This window comes from Venturia canescens, chromosome 4 (genome assembly GCF_019457755.1).
Source record: "Venturia canescens isolate UGA chromosome 4, ASM1945775v1, whole genome shotgun sequence".
NCBI lineage: Eukaryota > Metazoa > Arthropoda > Insecta > Hymenoptera > Ichneumonidae > Venturia > Venturia canescens.
In genome coordinates, this window is record NC_057424.1 from 6465629 (window position 1) to 6490933 (window position 25305).

The 25305-nt window shown below is 39.5% G+C and overlaps 2 protein-coding genes across 14 annotated transcripts in view; both read left to right on the forward strand.

Moving 5' to 3' along the window:
• Positions 1 to 23: 23 nt before the first annotated feature.
• On the forward strand, positions 24 to 3765 carry Arr1 (arrestin 1). Its single transcript, XM_043417778.1, has one exon. It carries the CDS (start codon positions 139 to 141, stop codon positions 1288 to 1290), a length of 1152 nt encoding a protein of 383 aa, XP_043273713.1. The 5' UTR covers positions 24 to 138; the 3' UTR covers positions 1291 to 3765.
• Positions 3766 to 9153: 5388 nt separating this feature from the next.
• LOC122409395 (xin actin-binding repeat-containing protein 2) overlaps positions 9154 to 25305 on the forward strand; it is a 76374-nt gene continuing 60222 nt past the window's right edge. For 5 of the 13 annotated variants that reach the window (XM_043416917.1, XM_043416922.1, XM_043416924.1 and 2 more), the window contains exon 1: positions 9156 to 9718. The gene's annotated coding sequence lies outside the window, so the exon portion shown is untranslated. Of the gene's footprint in view, positions 9719 to 14476; positions 15013 to 25305 lie in introns of those variants that run through there. The other 8 variants (XM_043416926.1, XM_043416927.1, XM_043416928.1 and 5 more) reach the window with 5 other exon arrangements.

Below are 25305 nucleotides of genomic sequence, written 5' to 3' on the forward strand. Positions count from 1 at the left end.
GTCGATATAAGGAGGTGAGAGGTATCGAGCAGAGTCTCAGTCCCCAGTCGTGCTACAACGAGCGTGTTCGAATACTCGAAAGTAAGAAATTTAGTTTTTCCATTTGCAAGAAGAAAAAGTAAAACAAGGCAAAAGAAAATGGTGGTGAATTTCAAAGTCTACAAAAAATGTTCACCGAACGGAAAAATAGCATTGTACTTGGGAAAACGAGATTTCATCGATTACCTGTCGGGCGTCGAGCCCGTGGACGCGGTGATATTGCTCGACCAGGAGTACATTGATTCCGGTCGGAAAATATGGGGTCAACTGGTTTGCACGTTCCGTTACGGACGCGAGGAGGACGAAGTGATGGGTTTGAACTTCCAGAAGGATCTTTATCTCGTTTCCGAGCCTCTGTATCCACGAGAATCGAAGATGGAGGCTAATTTGACGAGATTGCAGGAGCGCCTTCTGAGAAAATTGGGACCGAACGCGATACCTTTCACCTTCAATTTTCCGCAAAGTGCGCCCTCCAGCGTGACTCTTCAGCCCGGACCGGACGAAACTGGGGAACCCTGCGGGGTCAGTTATTACATAAAAATATTTTCGGGTGAGAACGAGACCGATTTGAGCCACAAGCGCAGCACCGTCAACCTTGGCATACGAAAAATTCAGTACGCCCCAACGAAACAGGGAAGACAACCGTGCACCGTTGTCAGAAAAGACTTTCTTCTCAGCCCCGGTGAACTCGAGCTCGAGGTCACTCTCGACAAACAATTGTACCATCACGGTGAGCGGATCGCCGTGAACGTATGCGTGAGAAACAACAGCAACAAAGTCGTCAAGAAAATCAAAGCTCTGGTGCAGCAAGGCATCGACGTCGTGATATTCCAAAACGGACAATTCCGCACGGTCATCGACGCTGTCGAGACTCAAGACGGTTGTCCCATAAGCCCAGGCTCGACTTTACAGAAAGTCTTGTACCTCAAACCCGAAGTCGACAACAATCGAAACCGACGTGGCATCGCCCTCGACGGTAGACTCAAACGGGAAGACAGCGAATTAGCTTCGAGCACATTACTCACTTCTCCCGACGTCAGAGATTCCTTCGGCATCGTTGTCTCTTACGCCGTCAAAGTAAAACTTTACCTCGGCGCTTTGGGCGGCGAACTTTCCGCCGAATTACCATTCATACTCATGCGACCAAAGCCTGCTGATAGGGTCAAACTCATGACCACCGAGAGCCTCGCCATCGAGGAACTTCCCCACGAAGAAAAGACCAAGGATTTTCAACCGATCCAGAGCGGCTAGTACCGGCTTTTATTCTCGTAGTTTTACCCTTTTTCATTATCTCCCCCCTCTTCGTTTAACTTTATAGCGCTTTTGTCATTCCCACTAAACAATTTATCATCCGAGCAAGCGAATTCACCGAAAAATAATTTATAAATTTCGTTCAAGATCCTCCAATTTCCAATTCGCTCACATCAAATGGAGCTAAACAAGTTTTTTTCATTCCGAATAAAGTCACTTGACTATTTTCCACTCGTCGTCCCAAAAAATGCGTCTTTATTCGAACGTTCGTCAGAGAAAAAAACACTCAAAATTCTCCTCCGAATAAATTGGTGTAGGAAAAAGAACAAAAGTATTTAAAAAGCCGAATAAAACTGTTAAAAACTGGGCTCATCCACCTTATTAAGCAACAGAATTATTCCAAATACCCTAAAATAGTGTTAAGCTCATAACGAACCGTTAGAATTATTCTTCCCATAGTGTTAAGAGATTGAAGATGGACATATTCGTGAGATGAAAAATATTGTTACCGACGAAACGTCGAATGGTTCGATCGGACGAGCCAACAGTGGCGTCCGATAGTTTTTCTTTCAGATTTTTCATGATCTGGATATTTGAAAAATTGTCGAGCGTCATGTGGAAAAAAGGAGGTAAAAAAAGATGCAAAGAGGGAGAGAAAGGAGGAAAATCTCTGGTTAACGAGATGAACGTATGGCGACTCGGGACTGCTGAGTGCAGGGTTTCTATTTGGGAGCTTTCCCCGGGAACAAGAATTACGTAAACACAGGGCCGTTACAGGTCATTACCGTAAGTCGGATTACATCGATTTTTTGCACCGGTGTGTGTGTGTGTGTGTGTATGTGTGTGCTCCCACCGACGAGCGTAATTCTTCTCAAGTCCGAAACGCAGCTGATCAATGATGAACGTAACAAGACTTCGTTCTTAACGACGCTCGCGTTATAATAATTTAAAAAATTCTCCAATCATCGTGAGACTTACGATCGGTGTAAAATGATTGTATTTTCGATTGACAATCGTTTATATGACGAATGCAATGCTATTCGACACGTTGAAAATTTGATAAAATGGCATCGAAAGGTGTGTCAGATTTTAGATAAAGCTTGAAAATAATCGACGAAAGCTGTGACTCAGCTTTCGACGAGGAGGAATAATTGTCGATCGTGAAAATTTTATTGAAAAATCGAAGAGATAAAATAACACTTTTCATGAGACCATTCTGCGTACGATTAAATTCGCTCATCAACGAGTCAACGTACTTGCAAATTTACATTGGCAAACGACAAAGGCTTTTCCACGGTTTTAAGATTCGTCTATCGTTTTAGATCGCTCGTTATACAATAATCAAATTTCCGTAGATCATCTAGTTCGCTTTAGTTCCAGGGATCGTAACTTCAATAAAAATAGTATTGTGTTACGTATCACTGAAATATGAGTAAGCCCGAGTGAAAGTATATCCTCGGCAAGTAATTTAAATGGGTACAATTAAAGCGTACATTTAATGGGAACCAAATTAGTTGGTTTAGAATATTTCGCCATGATGACTGGATTGATTGACCAACATTAAAAGGATACCACAAATATACTCGTAGTTTCTATGAGCTCTATTATATCGTTAACTTAAACTTAATATTTAACTTTTAACGAGAATCGATCGTTGCGAGAGAAAAGCTCCATTCAACGGAGTCTACTGACTCCGTACGAAAACTGAGATCGCATTTAAACGAGCTTCCAGCACGATCCAATGAATTAATCGTAGTTCGTAGCCAATGATATTTTATCGAAATGTAATAATATTCAATCACGTCTGCTTGTATTATTATGTGCGTGCATCGTTCGTCGAATGATTATTTAACGAATATCGCTTCTCATAGACGACCACTGTTGATGCTGAGGAAAGTGAAGGATTTTCACTCCGTTACGAAACGAATAAGCGAAAGCTTCGTTCTATACGACAACTTGGCTCGAATTTATCGGTATTCTCTTCTTCCCTTAATTACACATATTATCTCATGAAAACCTCGCGTTTCCATGGCTTATCTAATAATAATTATATGCATATATTGTTATTAACGTATTAACATATTTATAGAGACAAGAATATACAGACTGACGATATATTTGGTTGTAAGTCCCCTTAATGTCTACGTGTATTCTCAACACCGGTGGTAAGTATATCAAATGAGAACGACGGTGCATCTTCCACGAGCGCATGTCCGAACTACGGCCAACAACGCATAGTTTTACTCTCTCGGTGATCTCGCGCATTTTATTCCTCGCTGAGAATATATGCTAATGCTTAACATAAGATCTTCAGACTCCAGCTGATCTCTTACAAACTCTAAGTACGTTACTATCTTTTACAACGTTATATTATGTATTATTTATTTTAAAAGGTGTCTTCTAACAAATATGAAATTCGATATCATTGTATAAGGAAATATGCGGCATTATGAATAAACACGGATACGAACACTCCGCAGCTTTGACCATTTTTTCAAGTTTATTTTTCTTTTTTGTAGGCATAAAAGTCGATTAGTTTTTGGCCCAGTAGAGATAGGACGAATGGTTCATATATTTATTCGTAAGAAGTCCACTGGACTCTGCTCACCGAATTCTCATGACAAATTTCACGTTTTCTAGTCGGATTGCTAATAAAAATTCACCCGAGAATGTGAAATATTTTGGGAGAGTTGCCCAAAAGTTTTTATGAGCGAAAAAGTTGCATTTCGCTACGAAAAGTTTTGGAGAAAATTCCTGTGAATGATTTCACGTTTTCGAGTGAATTTTCATGGGAGATTGTACACCAAGATTTGGGAGGTTTTCATTTTAGTTTAAAAAAATTGAGAGTTTTAATGCTTCTGATCGAACACCACGAAGAAGGGAAACAGCGAACAAAACAGTCGCCGAATCCGTTCTCTGTTGTACGCAATTGCATTGAACCATGAATTGAATTCTCGATTGAAAATCAAAGCTTTATACGTGATACGTTGTACGGAATATTTGGTGCAGCAATAACCCCTGCTTCGAGACTGTTTACGTGTGTTTTTTGCTTCGGAGACTTCACTATAGGAATAGCTATAGATTTGGGCCTAGGGGGAAAAGCAATTATCACGTACTCGTGATACAAAGAGGATGGAGCTCGACTGAAAGGAACAAAGGAGAGACAAACGAGGATGAAGAGGAAGCTTGGAAACTATTGTCTCTTGAGTCGCAAATCGATTGGAACTATGAACACATGCTCACCTTATTTATAATCACGATTGTGTACACATTCATTCGTATATACGATTATTCAAAAGATTTTGAGTAGTTTAATATTTTGTGAAAATACATTTTTCTCAGTTTCTTCATTCCAAGGAATTTTGAGCTCAAATTTTCAAAGTTCTGGTATTTCGTGATCGAGGGAAAGGAGAACTCGAAATACTTGGTAACGTGGAACTACTGGAACGTCAAAATTTCAATGCAATCTCATCCATGAATCGTGCTTTGAAAAATTAGGTTCCAAGTGAACGAAAATTATCAAAATAATCGTAAATATTTTGAGAACATTCGAATTACTAAAGTATTCTCGAGCAAATTATTTACTCCGGAAGATTTTGAAGATTTTACAGAAAAAAATCTTAAGGTAGATCATACCCGTAGGATCGTATTTTATTGGTGTCTAAATTGGTTCGATTTTTACTCCTTAATTAAAGATATAATCACTTTAAATTAATGTCAGAATTATTCATTCAAAATTGTAAATAAATTATTTTTTGGCCAATGAAATTGCAAGCCATTAATTAAACGGGTATCCATCACTGACTGAACTCGAAATGTCATTCGTCCCTGGCTAAAACACTATATTTTTAAATGTAAAAAATCGCTTTAGAGAGCGCAAAGAGAAAACACAAAGGGAAATGAATCGAGAAAAAAATATTAATAAAAAGACAGAATGCTGTGACAGGAATGGCCCAAGCCAAGAAGAAACAAAATGCCGAAATAAACAAATGTAACGTTCTACGAGTTCTCATCACCAATTTCGTTCAATCTTTATTCCCAGTAAGACATCCGTCTCGAATTTTTTCCCAAACTTTCCTTACATACTTCATTGTTATTGTCTACTTTTTCATAAACTTCGTAAGAACCGTTCATTCGTCATATTTTTCTTCATATTTAAGCACGTTAATCTCAATAACCAATAAGACAAACCCTTTAAAATTGGACACTCGTGTCAGTCGACTACCCATTTAAACTCTGAGTAAACTTCAAGACTTCCTTAATAAAATCGTTCCGTGCATGAACTACCTTAAACTCGCGTCAAAAGATGACGAAACTGAAAAAATAGGTAAAAATAGGTAAAATAGGTAAAATTCGATGGCGTCGACCTGAGACTTGAACGAGATGAAAGTGTCTATACACCAGAGTCGTTTCTCCGTTGATTAATCCTGAATGTAAGCGAAGGAGGTTCGAGAAGGCGAGGGCCAAAAGGCGATTTCGATAATCGATGAACTGTTGTAAGTGCCTACAGGGTGCTTCAGCGTTGGGACTCGCGAGTAGATTCAGCCGAGGCGAAGTAGTAACAGCGGTGTGTAGACAGACACGTATATTTGTGGGCATATGTACGTGTATATATATTTATAGAGGTGTATATAGGACGGTTGAAGAAGCGCGCGCGAGCTCACCATCCACCAGGATTCAGGTTCCACATTCCGGAGGCTTACGGTCGCACGAGAGTCTCGCGCACCGCAGAACCAGAGAAATTCGCTTGTAACACACGCTCGCGCGCGACTTTACGGTTTGAGTTGGTTCGCGCCAGTAGTATCGAAAGATTCTCTCTTTTCTCTCCCCTCCCTTCTCTCTCTCTCTCTCTCTCTCTCTCTCTCTATGTCTTTCTTTCTATGCGATTCTCAATCACAAAGTTTCGTTATACCGGGTGATCCAATCGTCATTCAGACCGGGAAAGAAGAAAATGGGGAAAAAATTTTACTCGCGATTCACCGGCAACTTTTTGTTCGATGTTTTCCATTGGAGTGGATTTTTCTTCAGAATTTGAGGATTCCGAAGGAATTTTATTTATTTGATAGTGTGATGATCGACAAACTCGACTGCGCGGATGGTTTTTCATGTTTTTTTAAAATGTTTATGAAATGTATGTTAACCCGTAGACACGCACCCAGGAAAACTTCAAGTGTCTAGAACTCCAAAATTGCTTTTTTCAGTTTGGCCATTTTTCTGTGATGAAACTCGATTTTTCAATTTTTTTAATGATCGTAACCGATTACTAAGGAATTGTGTTATCCCTAAAAAGTCTCGTTGAATTTCATAGAAAAATAAATTATTCAATGAATGTTAACGAATCAGGTGTTTCATTTTCTCGACCAATTTATTTCTTGTTCCATAATGAGCGATGCGTGCGAGTTCGAGACTATATGAAAACTGCCACGGAAAATTATAGCTTGAGAAAAGAGTCGTCGAGTCGATTTTATTGGAAAGGATTTCAAATTTTAAATTATTAGGCTCAGGATGTGCGATTCATTAGAAAGTATTGGTTCGATTGTCAAAGTAAACGTCACTCTGTACCGAGGTGGATTCGATCGAACCCAATTTCCTTTCACAATAACGCCCGCGTTCCGAGCGAGATCTGAAACATTGAGAAATCTTTCAAAAGTGAACACAAACGTCGTCGGAATGAAACGCCTCCACACGAGCTTTATACGTCGGCTGCAAAGCTTGCAAGAAAAACCTAAACAAAAAAAAATAATCGAGCACGAATAGAGTAAATTCTACTTCAGAAAACTCGTACAAAGCGAAAAAAATTCATGTTCTTTGACAGTGTACTGAAAAATCAGATTCGCGATAACCCTGGATAGGAGAAATTCGTATTCCACCGCGTTTTCCGCAAGCCAAATACCTTAAAAGTCCACAAAACTCGGCGTCGACGCAACTAAAACGTGGAAAGAAAACTCTTGAATGAAAAACCGAAAGGAAAAAAGTTATCCGAACCTTTGAAGAGAGAGAGATATTCAGGTTCGAATATGTAAAGTTGCATCGAGTACGCAGAGTCGATCCGAAAAAGAGAATGCACGGAGAGAATTAAACGGTAATATTTAGCGTGAAATTCACTGTAAAATTAACCGGATATATTTGACTGCAGGAACAAGTTAAACGAAAAATATTTATTCCAGTAACGCACTGTAAAATTTTCAATACTTTGCGGAATTTTCAAACTTAAGGTACGTTAACTAAAATTTACAAAACGTTTGGTCAATTTTACGGTACATCACGATAAAATGTCTTTGCTCTAAGGTAGGTATCGATCACTCGTTTTCGAATTTCGTAGCACACACTGAAACGTGTGTCTGAAATTCACCGTGAAGTCAACATTTGCTAAACACTCCAAAAAAAGTTTCTACACTGAGGAAAAAAAATCCTCGTAGCAACTAAATGTCTGTAGTTGATATTTTTATTGCTTAATCCAACTAACATCCGCTTGCGACAAATCACTAAATATTTGTTTATGTAAATTAACTAAACGAGTGAAACCAAATATTTTGTTCGAAGAACTCGAAACATTTGTTTATTTCTACTTAAGGAAGTTGAGGCATTAGAATGAAAATTATGTCATCGCTTTTAAACCGATTGCATCTTATAAAGTGAAGTGTAAAAAAAAAATCAGTTAAATTTTCAGACAGTTTAGGAGCGTTGTTGCTGAGAAAAATCAATAACAATTTGGGCCAAATAACATGTAATCTTATGGAAGTCAAGACACATTCAGTGATATCTCCGTTAAAAATGATGCTAAAAATATGAAATTTTTTGGGCAACATGAGCAAGGCTTGCTGAACAATGTCAATTTTTTTCAGATTTATTAGGAGATTTGCTGAGATTATATTAATAATAGTCTGTTTCCCGTGCAGTTTTTTGAGGCTAGGATCGTCACCGTTCGTGTTTTCGATTGAGCTTTCACCAGTTTTTCGTCTTTTTTTCCCCAACTTTTCTTTAAAGTGTATGCAACATTGTCAAACTGTAAACTGGCCTAACTTTTGAAAGGTACAGGTCATAACTTTTGGGTAAAAAAATGACTGTACAGCCTCAACTTCCTTAATGCACATACACTGTTATCATATATTTATTTGAATATCAAGTACTGAAATGTCTAAACGTTTTTGTTGAGAATGATAAATGTTTTGTAAATTGAATCATACCGGTCAGTTCAATATAACCGAAAATTTGTTGAAATGTATTATTATTTTTGTAGCAACAAAACATGACGTTAAAGTAGCCCAAATATCGTCACATAACCGTCAATTTCGTTAATCCGAATGGCTATAAATTTGAATCATTATCTAAATATTTTCTAAAATTTAATAAATATTTCGTCGTGCGTATGGGCTAAATATTTCAGTAAAACTCGACATTTTTCAAGTCTCTCAATCAAATTTGTTTCCCACTGTACTGTGAGCAACGAGTATTATTTTTTTTACAGAAAAATTCAATTTTTTTTCCACACTAAAATAATGAATCGCGCCTCGTCACCGCACTCTCGTAACCGCGGGCGTTAATTCGTCAACTTTAATTCTCTCCGAAACTAAGCACCGAAGGTCCGCGCGCTCGAAGCAAAAATCTGAGTCCATTTCAGCGCGAATAAGGCGCAAATCCGAGGGGAAGGAGGCTCGCGGTTCGTGATCAAAGTTTCGGGGAAGCTTTTCACGTTTACACCCGATACGTGACCTCATCCACGGGAAAGCAAAGGAAGAAGAGGACAGCGGAGTCGGCCGGCCAGCCAGGGAGCCAGCGAGCGAGCAGGCCCCGTGGATTACAGAGCCTGGGCATGCACAAGACCGCGAGAACGTTCTGCTGGCTCAGTCAGAACCGAGACACCCGTAACGCCGGAGTGCTCGGCCGCTTCTACTCGCAGTTTTCTTTTTCACTTTCTTTTGGGATGCACTAAAGCGCATATACAGACGTACCAATGGGCCTGTGCATTTAAAAGCGCATAGATATATATCCACGCTCCCGTGTGTACTACATAAAGATACTCGAGTGGTTATATATACGCTCGCTGTGTATATAGCCAGTCGCGACGCCACCCCCGCGGCCTCGACGCACGAGCGGTCTTTCGCGCATCAGTATCTCGCCGAGTGTCCACACGGTCGTATCGCGTGCCGCGTCCTCGAGCCCTTTGATTCTCTGGGTGTCCCCGGTAAATCGAGTTTTTATTTAATCAGTTGATTTATGCTGTTGCCAAACGGGGTGTTGACGAGTTGCGCGCTTTAGGAAAGTAAAGTCGCTACGAGAGAGAGACAGGACTGTTTACAAGGACACGAACACTCGTTTCGGACATTTGTACATGTGCATTTTGGGGACCACTGCTGCTGTCGGATCTCGAGGGTAGCATTGGTGGACCGACCGACGTTCAGTAGCTCGGAACACACGCGATTTCGAGGTGAGTAATCTCCGACTGATTCATAGATTCAGACCCTCCGAGCTGCTCGCACCGGCTCCTCGTCGTATCTCCTTTTCCTTTTCCGCTCGCCGTTCGAACTGCGGACGCACACGCGTCTCTTGGGAGAGCGTCGACGTACTACGTGCGGCGACGAAGAAGCCTTTGCTAATCCGCAAAGAGCAGGAGCATTTCGCCGGACTTTTCCGAACGGAGGCAACTCGATTGACCCTCGTTTCACAACAGATTCGATCGCCAGTTGCTCGCCTTTCAATCAATTCCGAACGCGTACAAAACGGAATGAGAATTTCGATAGAATACTGCGGCTCATCGCACGTAGAAAAGCTTTCCGTGGAGAAGATTCAAGAAAGTTATACCCCTAGGGAAAAAAAGGTTGGGACAAGTACATTGATGGTCCCTTGTTTCCAGACCATATCACGATAAATGTGAAATAAAATTCCATAAAATTATTAAACCAACTGTAAATAATTTCCACACAAAAATTCGAAAAAAGTTTCACAAAATCATGAAAAAATATAACACAAAAAAATACAAATCTGTAATTATTTTTTAAAGTGTTAAAAAAATTCTAATGAAACGTAAGAAATAAAAAAAAATCAATTGAAAAGAATTTCCATCTAAGTTACGTCCAGCATTAAAACTCATGATATCAATTCGAAGCCAAGTATTTAATGATAATTCAGAATATTTATTCCTACGGGTGCCATCAGGAACTTGAGAAAGCTCTTATGAATCAAAAAAGTTACCATTTAAGTTACGTGCAGCACTAAAATTTATGATATTGATCGGAGAACAAGCGTTTAATTAGTAATTTTGAGTTTTAACGTTATGAAATTGTTTCAAGAAGCGTTTAAATAATAAATAAAAAAAACACATCAAAGGTATAGTAATTTGTGGTGGCTCTATGGTGGCAGAGACTTGGGAGAAAATCGATTCTTCTCGGACTTTCAGAATCCCCTGGTATTATTCACAATATTCGACGTCGATTTTAGATCGGTACAAATTATGTTTAAATATGCGTTAAAACTACTGGTCCGGCCCATTTTTTTTTAATTGAATTGTTTATTCAGATAAAAATCAGGGCCCTTTTAGAACTGATGCATCATAAGTATATGCGTACAGAGGAAATTGAGGAAGTTATTTTCAAGAAAGTTAATTAAATAAAAAATGTAAACGAATTCAGTAAAATGTAAACGAATAATCAGTATACTAGTGGAGAATATTATACACTAATGCTGTAGGATTGTAATATATTTGATATTTTTTCACGGTTTAAAATCATTTTCATTGCGACGCTTGAGAACTTTTGTTTACATTTTTTGTGGTATAATGCGAAAACGGACGATCATCAATGTACTTGTTCAATTTTTTTTTCTCCGAGAGAGGATTTTTGCGGCTTGATATCAAATCTTTTTTCTGTGGTAGCTCTAAACGACACAAAATATTTTTAAATAAGGTTTTCGAAAGTTTTCCAATGTTTTTATTGTCATGTTTGAAAATAATTTGTCCAATGATTTTCGTTAAGTTTTGTGCAATTCATAACAGTGTTATATTATTCGAATGTTTGAAATGATCACCTAAATTTTTCAACGATTTCGAATGTGTCCACAATTTTGTGAGATTAAAATCATTTTTCGTAAGGTTTATGAATATTTTGTATCATTGTGGAATTTTCCCCCCTCATTTATAAATTTTGTTTTCAATTTTTTTTATGAAATCATTATGAATAAAAAAGATATGAAGATTTTTCAATGAAACGAATTTTTTGATTGTTTTTCCTTAAAATTTGACAGAAGGAGAGAGAAAAATATATATATAATGCTCGCCAAGTCCACCAGAATTTTCAATTTTCAGATATGTATATTGAATTCTAATTCTAGCAATTTTATTCCATTAGAAAATGTGCTTCAAATGACTTTTTGAAGCATTCTTTTCTATTTGTGTTATCATACCCAGAGATAAAAAGTTGACGCACCCACGTCGGTGCACAAAATTTTTAAACTCTGCATGTAGCCACCACGGTTCAACCGGACAAAAGCAAAACTATCAAGCGCGTCTAGACCAACAGAATTGCTTATTTTTTGATATGACCATTGCATTTTGAAAAAATAACTTCTTATGTCATTCGTAAATAGGCCATCGCTGACTTTTTGTAACATTTATCATTATTTTTGATTATTTATTATTCATAATCCATATCCAAATTCTATAATGCATCTATCATTTTTATTATTTGTATACATCCATATTCCATCATCAAAAATAGGAAGTGCTAATACCTGGTGCACATGTCAATTGCCAAAACTAAAAGGAAAGCAGACAGCATACTTGAAAGTGAACAGAACTCAAAATTGTTTCATCTAAGTGAAAAGATTAGCACACCTGCCATACAGAAATATCAAAGTTCATAAGTACTCGCTGCATATCAATAATGCTAACTTTGGTGCTATGGGGCAAAACACTTCAAAATTACCTGTACCACACTTTTGAAACTTATTATGTCACATTTAAAAGAAAAAGTGACAGATACGCTGCCTGTTGAAGCAAGCAAAATGCAGTAATTTTGTATGTCTCCATGATTATACGCAGACAAAATGATCACATCCAAAAATGATCATGCGTAGACTTACAAACATGAATTTTTCAACCCATAATGCCAATCGTAAACATGGTCTGGAAATATTCAATATACATGTTGCTTCATTACTTTGTCAAACTTTAGAGATGTTATATGAGGAAATATAAATACACATGTCTAAACAAATAAAACTAAATAGTTTGTCACAAACTAAATAAAAGAAAATATGACAACAATATATCAAATTAGACAGTTTTACTTGATCAAAGTTTTCCAAAATTTATTTGAATTCATTTACATACAACCACGCATATTTTTTCTTTAATGTAATTACACAACATAAAATTTTTGTTTGGAGAGAATGTTCGAGAGATTATAATGAACGACCGTTTTTTTCTCATTATTATTATTATTCAACACTGATTAGTCACGTTATTAATAATATCGATTCCTTCCACTTTTCAATAACCATTTTCATTTTTTTGGGGATCATAACCTCAAACGTCAACGCATGACGTGAAATCTCGCACATGTGCTATCTATGATTTTACGATAACTGCACAAAACAACTGTAATTTCTGAGAAACGTCTTTTGTTTAAATGTCTGCTGTGCTGCCGTGCTACGTTCTGAAGTTGTTGTCAGATTTTCAATCATCAACAACGGCCTCGGGCCAGCAGCAGACGACAGGGCTGTCAATGTACTTGTCGTCTGCTGGCCCGAGGCTCACCGAGTTTACTTTCTCTGAATAAAACGATTCGCGGTGGTTCAATTATTTTGGAAGAAAGTTCCTTCCATTTTACTGTTCATTTCGATCGAACAGTCTCTTTCTTTATTTCGCTCATCGAATACATCGACGTAGCTCCGAATTCCCGTAAAAACTACTTCGCCATAGGAGTAGGCTTTTATATCGCAATATTTATTAAGGTCGATCCCCTGTGACAGCCCCAACCAAAAGTTATGTACCGCCTGCATATTAAAAGGGTTGATAATTCGTTCGGATCGTAATCAATAACTTTGTACTCGGTGCCAGCAAATATAGTACAAATATCATTTGCATTCGTAAAATTTATTCTAAAAGTATTTTTGATCTGACATCGCGAGTAAATTTTTTGACGGAACTATATCCAGGCTACGCTTCAACACACAGAAAAATTTGCCTTTACAGACGACGACATTCGCTTGTTCGCTTGCAAAATATATCGTATGCAGCCTAAACCTTCGTACTTCTCGAGACTATATTTGTCAAACTAGATGGTCAATCGCCTTGATTTTTTTTTACAATATCTGTGATATCCTGCTCTAGCTCCTCCTCGTTTTTTATAAACTTCCTAATTTTAGTACTAGCGGTAGAATTAATAAATGTGCTGTTTGCCTATGCATGGTCTGTATATGTTACATGTTAATTGAGTCAACTTCAATTATAATACATATATCTCAGGTTCGGGATGGTGAAACTTGTTAAAATTTTATAGAGGTGTCGTTCATATGTTAAACAATACGTATGCCAAATTTAAATAATTTCCTAATTTAACTGTCTCGTGGAGAAACCACCTTAATTTAACGAGCATACATAGTCATTTTTGTGAAGCGAGAACTCGACGAAGATTGATACGTGATACCAAAACGCACAAGCGCCAATGAAATTCTGCCACGTACAATAGTAATAATTTTCAAACATTTCGGCGAATCGGCGATACTTGTACTCGAGCTTTTGGAATTTTAATATTCTCAACTGTAAAATAAGCAATTAAGAAATTTTCATTTGAAAGCAACACGAAAATTACAACATTTTTAGTAAAATCGTCCAAAATGGGCGACATAGAACCTCAACACTACGGCGGCATAGTAATTCTTACTATTTTTTTTCTCTCCGTGTGTGTGTGTTTTTGTGATAGTGCGTCGCTGCATCGTCTATGGCGATTTAATACACAAACCGGAGCCAGACGACGAGAATCGATCTCTCTTCGCCCCTCTGAGTCCTTCTCCTCACTTGGGGGGGAACCTCGTTCGCCCTCGCCCTCACAAACCCCTCTTTATCTCTCTCCCTTTCTGTTTCACCTTTTCCTCCCTGCTCTCTCCATCCCTCCCCCCCCCCTCCCCCCTGCCCTCCTCGTCCTCGTAGTCATCCTGAACCCGGCAAAAGCGAGTTTCGCCAGTCGGTTTACGCACGCTGGGCTGTTTCGATCGGAGTCCGCGAGAGCTTTTCGTATTCTTGTTCGTTGAAATAAATAAATTGTGTTTCTTGATCGGATTCGTCGGGATCTCGGCTGGTAGTGTATGAAAATTCAACGGGGATTTGATTCTTCGTTTTTTGTAGTTTATTGTTCGTATATACGAGACGCTGAAATTTCATCGAATTAACGAAAGTGCGAAAATTTGGGCGTGGATACGCGGATTATTCCGTTGGGAGAAAGAGTTTTTTTTTCAATGCGAAAATAAACAGAAACGGTTCGCGCATCGGTTGGTGATTTTGTACGATTATTCGCAAAGCTTATCAGCCGTGAGACGTTTTTTCTCTTCACTTCGGTCTCGCATGTATCGGCAATAACACTCGCGACGAGAGAGAAAGAAAACGCGAGGCAACAGTGTCTGGAGAATTCAGTGACGCATCGAACGTTTCGTGGGGGCCAAATCTATCGCTAACCCAAGGAAACACAGCGGAAGAGGGAGAAAGACCTGCCAGACGCAAAGAAAGAGGTATGCCAGACACCACTGCGAACCTCGCGATGTTTCTCGCGCTTTGCGTGTGAGAAATTCACCGGTTTTCTTCCTCACACACACTCGTACCCACACACACCAACGCTTGTATCAATAACCACTGGAATCGCGGAATTACTCGAAAAACTTAATCGCCTTCGTGCTCCTTTTCTTGCCTCATTCTCATACGGCGATTCAACAAACGTAATTCGTGACGTTTGAAAAATCTGAAGTTGAACGAAGCGCGAGGAATTTTCTCTATTTTTGTCCCTCAAACGGTCGCTTGACGATCCAGGAAAAAAAATAATCCTGACGAGAGTTTTCATTGAAACTTCGGCGTTAAACGCCCAATTATTTTTGGGGTTCTCAAGAGCTGATTGTGAGAATTCCCTTGGCTTTTTCGCAGCGTTCCAGGAGCCTTACAATCTCGCACTCGCTGTAAGAATATCGAATGAAAAAAGTCGTTTTCTCGTCTATTTTTGTACAGCGAAGCGTTGAAAGCTCGCCAAAAAAACGGAGCGTTTTTATCTCAGCGTTTTCCCGAGGATTATTCGCTCAAGAGCCCATAACAAATAAAATACGATCGTCACGGAGAAGATTGGGAAAACTCGGAAAAAAAAGTAACGGGAACTCTCGAGCCTCGTTCGAAGCTCGTTCGAAGCTGGTTAACTGTGACCAAAGCAAATCACAAAAGTTGGAATTAATCCGACAAATTGAATATGAATTCCAGGCATTTGGTGAGTGATTTATTTCGTTGATTTCACTCTCGGATGAATGACTCACCAATTCACCGCTTCCCGAAGGGCTCCCGTTTGATTTTCTTCGAATATTCTATGAATCTCGTCTCATAATCTCGCGTCCGTTTCCTGCTGACTCGAGAAACCACCGTGGAGACTGCTCACACACGCAGACACCCAGCTTTTCCAATCATTTGCCAAGAATTAAATGCCGTGACGAACTGCCGCTCGGAGAGAAGCGTGATCACAAACGCTTTGGGATGCTGGAAGAGAGCAAGAGAGAAGATTGAGAAAGACGAGGAGCTTAGAATTGAGAGTGTGCTGAGCTCACACTGTCGGCCGAACGATCGCATAGCTGAGAGGAAAAGTGGGAGAATTCTAAATTTGGAGGACCGGGAATCGCGAGAATATATAGATGTACACTTTCATGTAGGCATATGTTAATTTTATATATAAAGGGGAGACCGGGGCAAAACGGCATACCCGAAAAATGAGAGAAATTTTTTTGTCGTTTTGTTTTGTTTTGTTTTTTTTTTTTTTTCAATTTTTATACTTGTCCGAAAAGAACGTGAAACATATTTTTTCCAAACTATCTTGTTTTTTTTTGGATTTTGATTTTTTTTTTTTTTCAAAAAATTCGCATTTTTCAAATTCTCTTTTTTTACATCACTTTCAAAGTGAAAACGTTTTTGCACAGATATACAAAAAGTATTTGTATATCTTTGCGGACCATCATGTGTGGTTACACCTGCACACGAATCATGTGCCCACTCCGCAAAATTTTGGCACTGAATCCATGATCCAGCTGACAAAGAATACAAATTTTTACAAAATAAATATTGGCAATCTTGGTTATTATTCATATAATTAATTTTGAATTGAATTACAGAGGGTGCCTTCGACGTACGTTAGAGCGTTGTAAGCGCTGAGAGCGCTCACAGCCTGCGCTCGACTTACGTTTGAGCGCTGTAAGCGCTGAGATCGCTTTCAACGCTTACAGCGGTAAGTCGGAAGCACTCGATTACGGGTGCAAAATGCACCCAAGGTGAATTGTATTAAAATCATAGTAAAAAAAAATTTCATGAGTTTTTGAGGGGTACCCTGTTTTGCCTGGGAATTTATTTTTTTGAAAATTGAAAAGAATTCCAGTACATTTATTAGTTTTTGGGAGTAAAAAATAGACAGAGCTTCCCAAACTTCGGAAAAGTTCAATATTTCCTTAGGTATCCCGTTTTGCCCCAGTCACGGAACGTGTAAAGCGTTGTTTTCCTCGAGCGTTTTTTTCGAGCTACAAATACTTTGAAAAATGTTGTGCGATAGTCGCCCGTGTATGATATAGACAACGGTAAATTACTCGGGAGGATCAGTCAGGTCGTTTTATTCGCGAAGAAAAAAAACTGACGAAATTCATAAACTCTAGAGTCCAGTTATTTTTTACGTTCTCTTAATTCTTCTCTTATGTTCTCACGGATAAGAGCACGAAAATCGAAATTATTTTAGTCCCGGGACGAATCTTTCGCCATTCGAATATTCGGATGTACAATTTCGCTCCGGAGACTCCCTGACGCGTGCCAAAGCCACCGATCTCTACTATTTCTGTTTACACACATTCCAACCCCGCAAACTTATACCCTGGCGATGACGATTCAAGCTGTTCATACCAAACTCTCGCTTTTTTTCTTGGCTCCCTGTACCACTGGAAATTCTCGAACATACTTAGTTTTTTTTTTTCTCTCGAAATTCGATACTAACTCCATCGATTAAAGTACTTCATGCACGAAACCATTTTCTTAAGATAGTCTTGAAGTTTACTCAGAGTTTAAATGGGTAGTCGACTGACACGAGTGTCCAATTTTGAAGGGTTTGTCTTATTGTTTATTGAGATGAACGTGCTTAAATATGAAGAAAAATATGACGAATGAACGGTTCTTACTACGAAGTTTACGAAAAAGTACACAACAACAATGAAGTATGAAATGAAAGTTTGGGAAAAAATTCGAGACGATTGTCTTATCAGTAATAAAGATATAACACCTTAAAGATTTAACGAAATTGGTAATGAGCACTCGTATAACCTCACATTTACTTATTTCAGCATTTTGTTTCATCTTGGCTTGAGCCATTCCTGTCACGCAGCCTTCTGTCTTTTTATTAACACTTTTATCTTGACCCATTTCCCTTTATGTTTTCTCTTGGCGCTCTCTAATGCGATTTTTGACATAAAAAACTATGGTATTTTAACCAAGGGACAAATAAAATTTCGAGTTCAGTCAGAGATGCTGGATCCCCGATTAATTAATGGCTTGTAATTTCATTCGCCAAAAGATGAGTTGAAAAAATGTTTTTACAATTTTGAATTAAACACTCTGTCATTAATTTAAAGCGATTATATTTTTAATTAGGGAGTAAAAATCGAACCAATTTGGTCACCCAAAAATACGATCTTTCGGGCACGTCTCTCCGCTCTCTTGTTTCATCATATTTCGAATCTGCAATTCGAAACACCGGTTACTTGGATTTCGTACTTCGATTCCTCTTTTACCACCTAGAACTGGAGCAGCGCAATAGTTGCTTGAAAATCGTTCAAAAGATTTGTCCAAATATTTTATTCCTCTACAGACACTTTTCCCACAGAGCCATGGACGGTCGTATTTTCATTAAAACTCAACGTGTCATTTTATTTCACTATCATCAATGAACTAACTTTCCAGAATAAATTCTGGGTCGATTAGTATTTACAAATACCTGTATATATTCATACCAGATAAAAGTGACAACGGCTCGCGAGTAAGACTCGTGGCTATAGTGAAGGGCAGAACAGCGAACAACGAGTTGCCGTATCAATGATAACTGATTCGTTTGAAATTATAGGTGATGCGAAATCTCGTTGGGAGATTGGAAAAAAAATGGATTCTCGTTAAAAAGAAAGTTTTCCCCAGCTCCGTTTGCCTGCGACGAAAAAATGTCGGTGAACGATGTTATTTTAGTTGGCGGAGGCCGAGTAGCACCGGGTAGTTCGAAAGTTTCAGATTTCCTTTGCAAATTTGGGGAAACTTTTTTATCGCGTTCGCAGCAATAAGGAAGCTGCATCGAGCCAGGATTCAATCGCTCCTCTCCGCCTTTCAGAGGGCGTATTTCCCTTTGGCATTTTCCAATTCTCCGCTCTTGTTCGATGCGATATTTGAATTTTATTGTTCCGGTCGCTCGACAAAAGTGAGGGCTTTTGTATCCGAGCTTCGCGATACAATTTCTAGATCGATCCGTACGGAGAACAACAGAGCAATCGTTGCCATATTGCTCTAGGAAGCCGCGCGTCGCCTTCGGCTTTTCCAGCAAGTTTTAAAGGTCGACTCGAACGAATGGAAGCCAGACGAAAGCCGGGCGCGTTTCATTCGATCCTCGCTATTCGCGACGCTCCATTCCTCGCTTTATCCCTCCCCTCTTTCTTCGCTCGGGAAATGATTTAAAGGAAAGAAAAAATATTTTTAACTCGCACGTATAAAATCGTGGAGACGCGTGTTCTTTTAGAAAAAAAAATAAGAAAAAAAACAATGAGTTTCGTTGAAAAGTGTTGCTCGATGAGTCAAAGCTTCGTTGTGTGGAAAGCCCGCCTCGCGCGGAGGCTCTTCATTTTTCCATGTCCATGATTATCTGGCCTGAATCATGCACCAGTTACGAGCGTCTTATCTCTCGAAGCTCGGTGCGTCCAAGGAGCGAGACAAGAATAAAAAACAGAGTGATATGTAGGGCAAGAGGGAAGGAGGGGGGAGGGGCGACAAAGGGAGAAAGGGAAGACCGAGCATATCGTTAATTTCCGTCAGTACGCGCGTGGTTTCTTCGTTTCCGTGAAATCGCCGAGAGCCACTTCATTTTTTTCCAGTATTACGTCTGGCACTTGGAACAAATAGGGCAGTTAAGTGAGTATATTTAATCGAAAGAATGAAATTCGTTAAAAGCATTGGACGCTTCGGAACAACGTTTAGGGATGGTGCGACGATGAATTTATTGGTTCTTTACCATCGACGTTTATCTCTCGTTCGTCTCGTTTCTTAAGGAGTTTCGGTACATGTTAATAAATGTTGAGAAATTGACAAAGTTTGGTGATAACGTTCTTCAACGTGAAGTGCAAAAGCACAATTTTTTCTTCGATATTTTCTTCTACATTGTTATCGAGTATTAAGCATTGAAGCAGAGTTCATATACCCGGAATGTGTGTTTACTTCTACATGATGAAACGCCATGCTTAAACACGTGATCTTTCGTGTTTAATTACTCGATAACTGTGCAGAAGAAAAATCTAAAAAAACTATGTATCGTCGAGTTTGATATTAAAGACTGTGATCACGAAATTTTATAGAATTCTGAACTTTTTGAAATTTGTTGTTCTCAACATGGCTTAACATGAAAAAATTGTATCGAATGTACCGAAACCCCTTAAGGTGGAACGATACCATATATCAAAAAGAGGGATTTTCGTGTACATTGGTAGATACGTTCGAAAGTGTGCGTGAACTATTTGCTCGCGGAATTTTAACGGGTTCGATCGCACCGTTTCTGAGATAATTGAATGGCTTTTTTACGTTGGATCTTATGGAAAAGCGTAAAAAAGGGCGAAAAAAACATTGAAAAAGTGCCGTTAAAAAGGCACTTTTTGATGAAACGAACACTAGTAAATGAACCAACTGTCAAGACAACTCCCGCGAAATTTATCTCTCTTTTCTGGCGGATCAGCAGCTTCAAACGCGGCAACGTCGCATCGATCGACGCACTCTCGTATAGCTGTATATATAAACAGTGCGACTTACAGCAGCTTGCCCTCGAGCCTGAGCAGAGGAGCCAACAGTCAAAAGCTGAAACCATAATGACCCTGCATTGCTGCTGTCGAAGCGAATGTTTCATATTTTGAAAAATATAAAACGAGAAGCTTTTTTCGCCAAAATTAGGAACACGATCGTTGAAATAGTTATTTTTTCATCTAAGTTTCATCTAGGTTTTCATTTTTTCATGTAAATTGAAAACCAGAAACTAAATTCACGTGCCGCCTGTCCCGCAAAAGAGATACCGTTCTAGTTTAGCGAAGCTTTCGCGAAGTTCGAAGTGCGTGATTGAGAATCGAGTTTCATTTTCTTTCCAAACGAATCGACTTCGCTTGGAGAATATAAAAGCTCAGTTGCTTTCAATCTACTTCTTGGTAGCAGAATAAGGCAGACAATAACCATCGGTCGACTGTACGCATGAGTTTTCTTGCATCGAATTAATAACTCGCTGCGTCGTTCGATATTTTAATTGTTAAAAAATCCTGCGAAAATTTCTCGTCGGTGATACGAAACGCTGACTGCTCCGTAAGCGCAGCGATAAGATATTGCGCTTTACACTTTTTCTTATTATTTTTATTTCTCGCCTTGCTCGCTCGGCATCGCCTCGTCGCATATTAACGTTAAAGCTTACGCAGCCGGGTCTCATTAATAATGGCGCGTGTCTCGGATGGATCGCGGGCTAAACGTTGGAACGTATGTTTCTGGCTAATGCAGATATATGTGCGTATGAAATTGACGAAAGACAACGTCGCTCTTTCGATTCGATCGAGCGCCGTAAAACTTGCGATATTGAACGTTCGTGTACATGCAACATAATCGCAAAGGCGTTCGAGTTAACTCGCTATAAAAGTACTCGAATAATGCTCTTGTCGAATAAAGACATCGCGCGCTTGCTCGCTCTCCTTCCGTCTCTCTCGTCTATTTAACGTTGTTGGGCTGCCGCCTTTATTGTTTCTCATTGAGCAACTTCCGTAACGGCGTGTGTCTCTGACTCGCTCGCTTGCCTCTTTCTCTCGCTCACTCTTTGTGATCGCGAAACGTTTTATAAGAAATTATATTGCTCGAACCTTTCTTTCTTGCCCCTTCCACGCTCGAAACAGAAAGAGCATTCCACCGAGGCTCTCCTACGACTCACGATCAACGTCGCTTTATCCTGCTTTACGAACTCTCAATTATCGATCCGGTTATTAAATTTCGCCTCTTTTTTTCTCCTCGGCTTTGTAACGGGGAGCTCAGCACTCTAAAAACTTTGAGTTCCGTGTCTATCCGGGTCTGTACGACCCGCCGTCTCCTTTCACCGATCTCTCAGAAATAGAAGCTCATTTTCACGACTGTTTTGCTTCTGTGACAGCTTCTGCTTCGTCGAATGTGAAGAAAAATCCAATTTTTTCATCACCCAACCTTCTGCCATCGTACCGGCCACCGAAACTCGGATTATCGTCTTATTGAGCACGAATCCAGAGTTTTTTTCTCACTGGTGAAACGATGACGAAATTGTGCGGGTTTCGTTAAATCACATCACCCGTGCCTCGGATTTTATCGCTTCGGCAAGCGCTAAAATTCGCTCAAATCGTCTGTCGCTTATTTTCTAGTTATCTCGCCGAACAGAAGCGATCTCCGCTTCTATTACGTACATTATGCTGCGTAGGTGAATGTAAACAATGCTGGTGAAGAATATTCACGTTTGATAAGCGTTATCAGTGGTGCAATGTCCCGATAAGAGCGCTACTACTGAATGAACGAGATTCAATGCCAGTGACACGCATTTCCGAGTTTTTGTTTGTCACAAGCGTAGTTCCTGGGAGCTGATGTAGGCCAATTCTCGCGGAGCAGAATGGAATCCAATTTTCGATAAAATTGTCATTCACAGACTCTGTTGCCGCGAATAAAAATCCTGGAGGACGAGAATCCTCGCGTTTTTTTCACGTCATTTAACTTTTCAGTATCGAACTCGATCGCTTAACACTCTTTTCACGTTTCCTCATTCGACGTGCTCGCCAAGTTCCGGGACACTTTTGCTTCAGCTCGGAATTTCGAGGCTCGTTTTGCGAGAAAACAATTCTGCGAGCTCCGAAGCGTGTTCTTTAGCGTTCAACAATTTTTACGAAAGCTCAAAACCGATCAACAATTGATAAAAAACTTTTGGTTCATCGGACAAAATATATTGAACGAAAATTTAGTCGATTCAACTTTTTTCTTTTTACAAGAAACCGAATTATTTGTCTTTCCAAAAAGTATCTCGTCGAATCCACTGGCCTTCGTTCAACTAAGGAGATTTTGCTCGACAAACAACGCGCTTTGTCTTCAATGTGTACAACGGGCGTGTGTCATCGTGCTCCTGATTCATGTTTCGGTGCACAGCAATGTTATTCATCGAGTGAAGAAAATGCAGTGGCAAAAAGTATCCCTCGTTCTCTCTCGCTTTTTAAAAAATTTTCTAAATTATTTTTTAATTTTTTTAATATCATTGTTCATTATTATTTCTATCATTAGTCCTATTACTTTTGCATTTTGCTAACGTACTTTTGTCTAAATTCCATTATTTTTATTTTACTTTACATCGATGACCTTTATAATCTGAATTTTTTTCTTCTTCTCGTTAATCCCCTTATCTTTATTACCATCACGGTGTACCTCATTGTTTGAAAAAAAAATTGTTATCACACGTGCTAATGGGATGCTTTCCGAGGCCTAATAAACTCGAATCGATCCATCAATCTCTCTAGCTTTCTCTGCGAGGATCACGAAAGAGTTTTTGCTTTTTTTGAAAAGTAGCGTTTCTGGTGCGCTGTAAAGAGTTGCATTTGCGGAGTAGATTTAATAAAGTTGTTTATTTTCCACATAGGCCGGCCAGAGCTATAAATGTATAATGAGAAAAGCGTATATACGCGTTATCATTACGATGGCGTTGCACCCGGTGAGCGTTATTACCTCATTGCTATTGTGACGAGTGCTTTACCGCAGAGCATGTTTTTCGCGCAGAGCTCGTTGCACTGGACGTTGAAACTTGGTCGTTCGTATATACAGCGGAGTGAACGGATGCTCTTTCTCTCTTCTGCCCTCTCAATTTCTCACGGTGCACAACGAGGAGAGAAATAGAGAGGAAAATATTCAGAGATGAAGAGTTTGCCGGCGTGACGAAGCCGAGGAAGAGGAGGGACGGGGGGTTACGCTCGGAAATAGATAGGACGAGAGCGCGGAGAAAGTGACTCGGTGACACAGTATTCTTCCGGTATTATACCGCCTCTATTCTCGGATTCTGTTTCTGACGTTGCCCTGCGCTCTCTCGTACAAATACGATTCGTATATCATCGATCACGAGCTTTATTGTTAGAGGGAGCGCGGAATAAGAAAACGTGGAGAAAGGTTTGTGGGGATTGAGGAGCGTTGCGGCGGTGAGTTTTCCCCTATCGGCGCGTACTTTTTCTCTTTAATTTTCGCAGCTATATAATGATCGCTGCTGCGGAGTCGCCATCGAAATGTTTAATAACGGATCGAGTTCCCCTCATGCGAAGGATTTAAATCAATAAAAATTGATTTTCGTCGACGCAGAACTCTGCTTATCGTTATTCATCCATTTATCTCCGAGGGCTGAATGACCTGACGGACAAAAAGTGAGTGTAACACGTGAAGAAACAGCAGCTGGAGGCTATGATAAAAAAATAGAGTCACATCTCGTTTACTCTCGAGAAGGAGGAGGGAATTTCGCCAAAGCATGGGCTGACGTCACCGCAAAAACACGTGCTCCGTATCCTCTTGCAGGGGTTCTCAAAAATGAAAGTCAAAGGACCATGCTCTCGTGACGAGCATCCACATATTTACTCCACTTATGCGGTCCCGTTCGTTTTGCAAGTTTATAGAGGATTCAATGTGGATTGCGGACCCACTTGAATTCATTTGCCACTATCGTTACACCCGACCACGAAGCCGCCCGCTCACGCAGGGTCAAATTATTTGATATCTTCGTATTCCCCTTCCAGAGGTTCTCAAATATAAATTTTACGATAGAATGTTAGCTCGATTATCGTTCGATGATCATCGGGCCGAAGAATTTCACTGAAAACAGAAACGTTTTCTTTCATCGTCTGCGCGAAGGAGCTTTCATGCCGGACCGCGCGAAAGATTCGGTCTCTTGATTGAAATATCCCATAGATTTAAACACACGTTTAAGGTGGATGGGTGACGGCCACGTGATCTTTGCACCAACTGTATTTTTCGATCATTTCGAAAGTCGAAACTTGCTTTAAAAAAATAATTTTATTATTTTAGAAATATAATCGGTAGAGAACCAACATTTTAATGCAATTTTATTATAAACAAAAGCGTTTGAAGAGTTCATTTTGACTGACGTGGTGCAACAGCTGCCGCTTGATGTCACGCTGTCAGTTTTCTTTACAAATTTAACGAGGAAAATGAAAAATTAAACGATAAAAAAGTTTACCAGTTTAAAAACGGTCGTTTTGTTAAAATTGACAAAAAAACCTGCCGATGCAAACGCGAATGACAAAATATGCGACAGAAAGCTCGAACTGAACTCGCGTTTGTGAACATCGCAGCGTTGCCAAACGCGTTACCCATCCATTTGTCGTCTAATTCGAATGATTTCCCATCACGTATTTTTAAAAAATTCAATAATTTTTCATGTCCTTACGACTTTCGCGTGCTGCAGAGTCAGAGAAGAAGTCTCAGAGAAAATTCGATATTCAATAATTAATTTGCTGCTTAACCACATGGTAAAA

What these genes read in the sequence shown, in the direction of transcription:
- Arr1 (XM_043417778.1), top strand. Translation starts at nt 139, where the DNA reads ATGGTGGTGAATTTCAAAGTCTACAAAAAATGTTCACCGAACGGAAAA.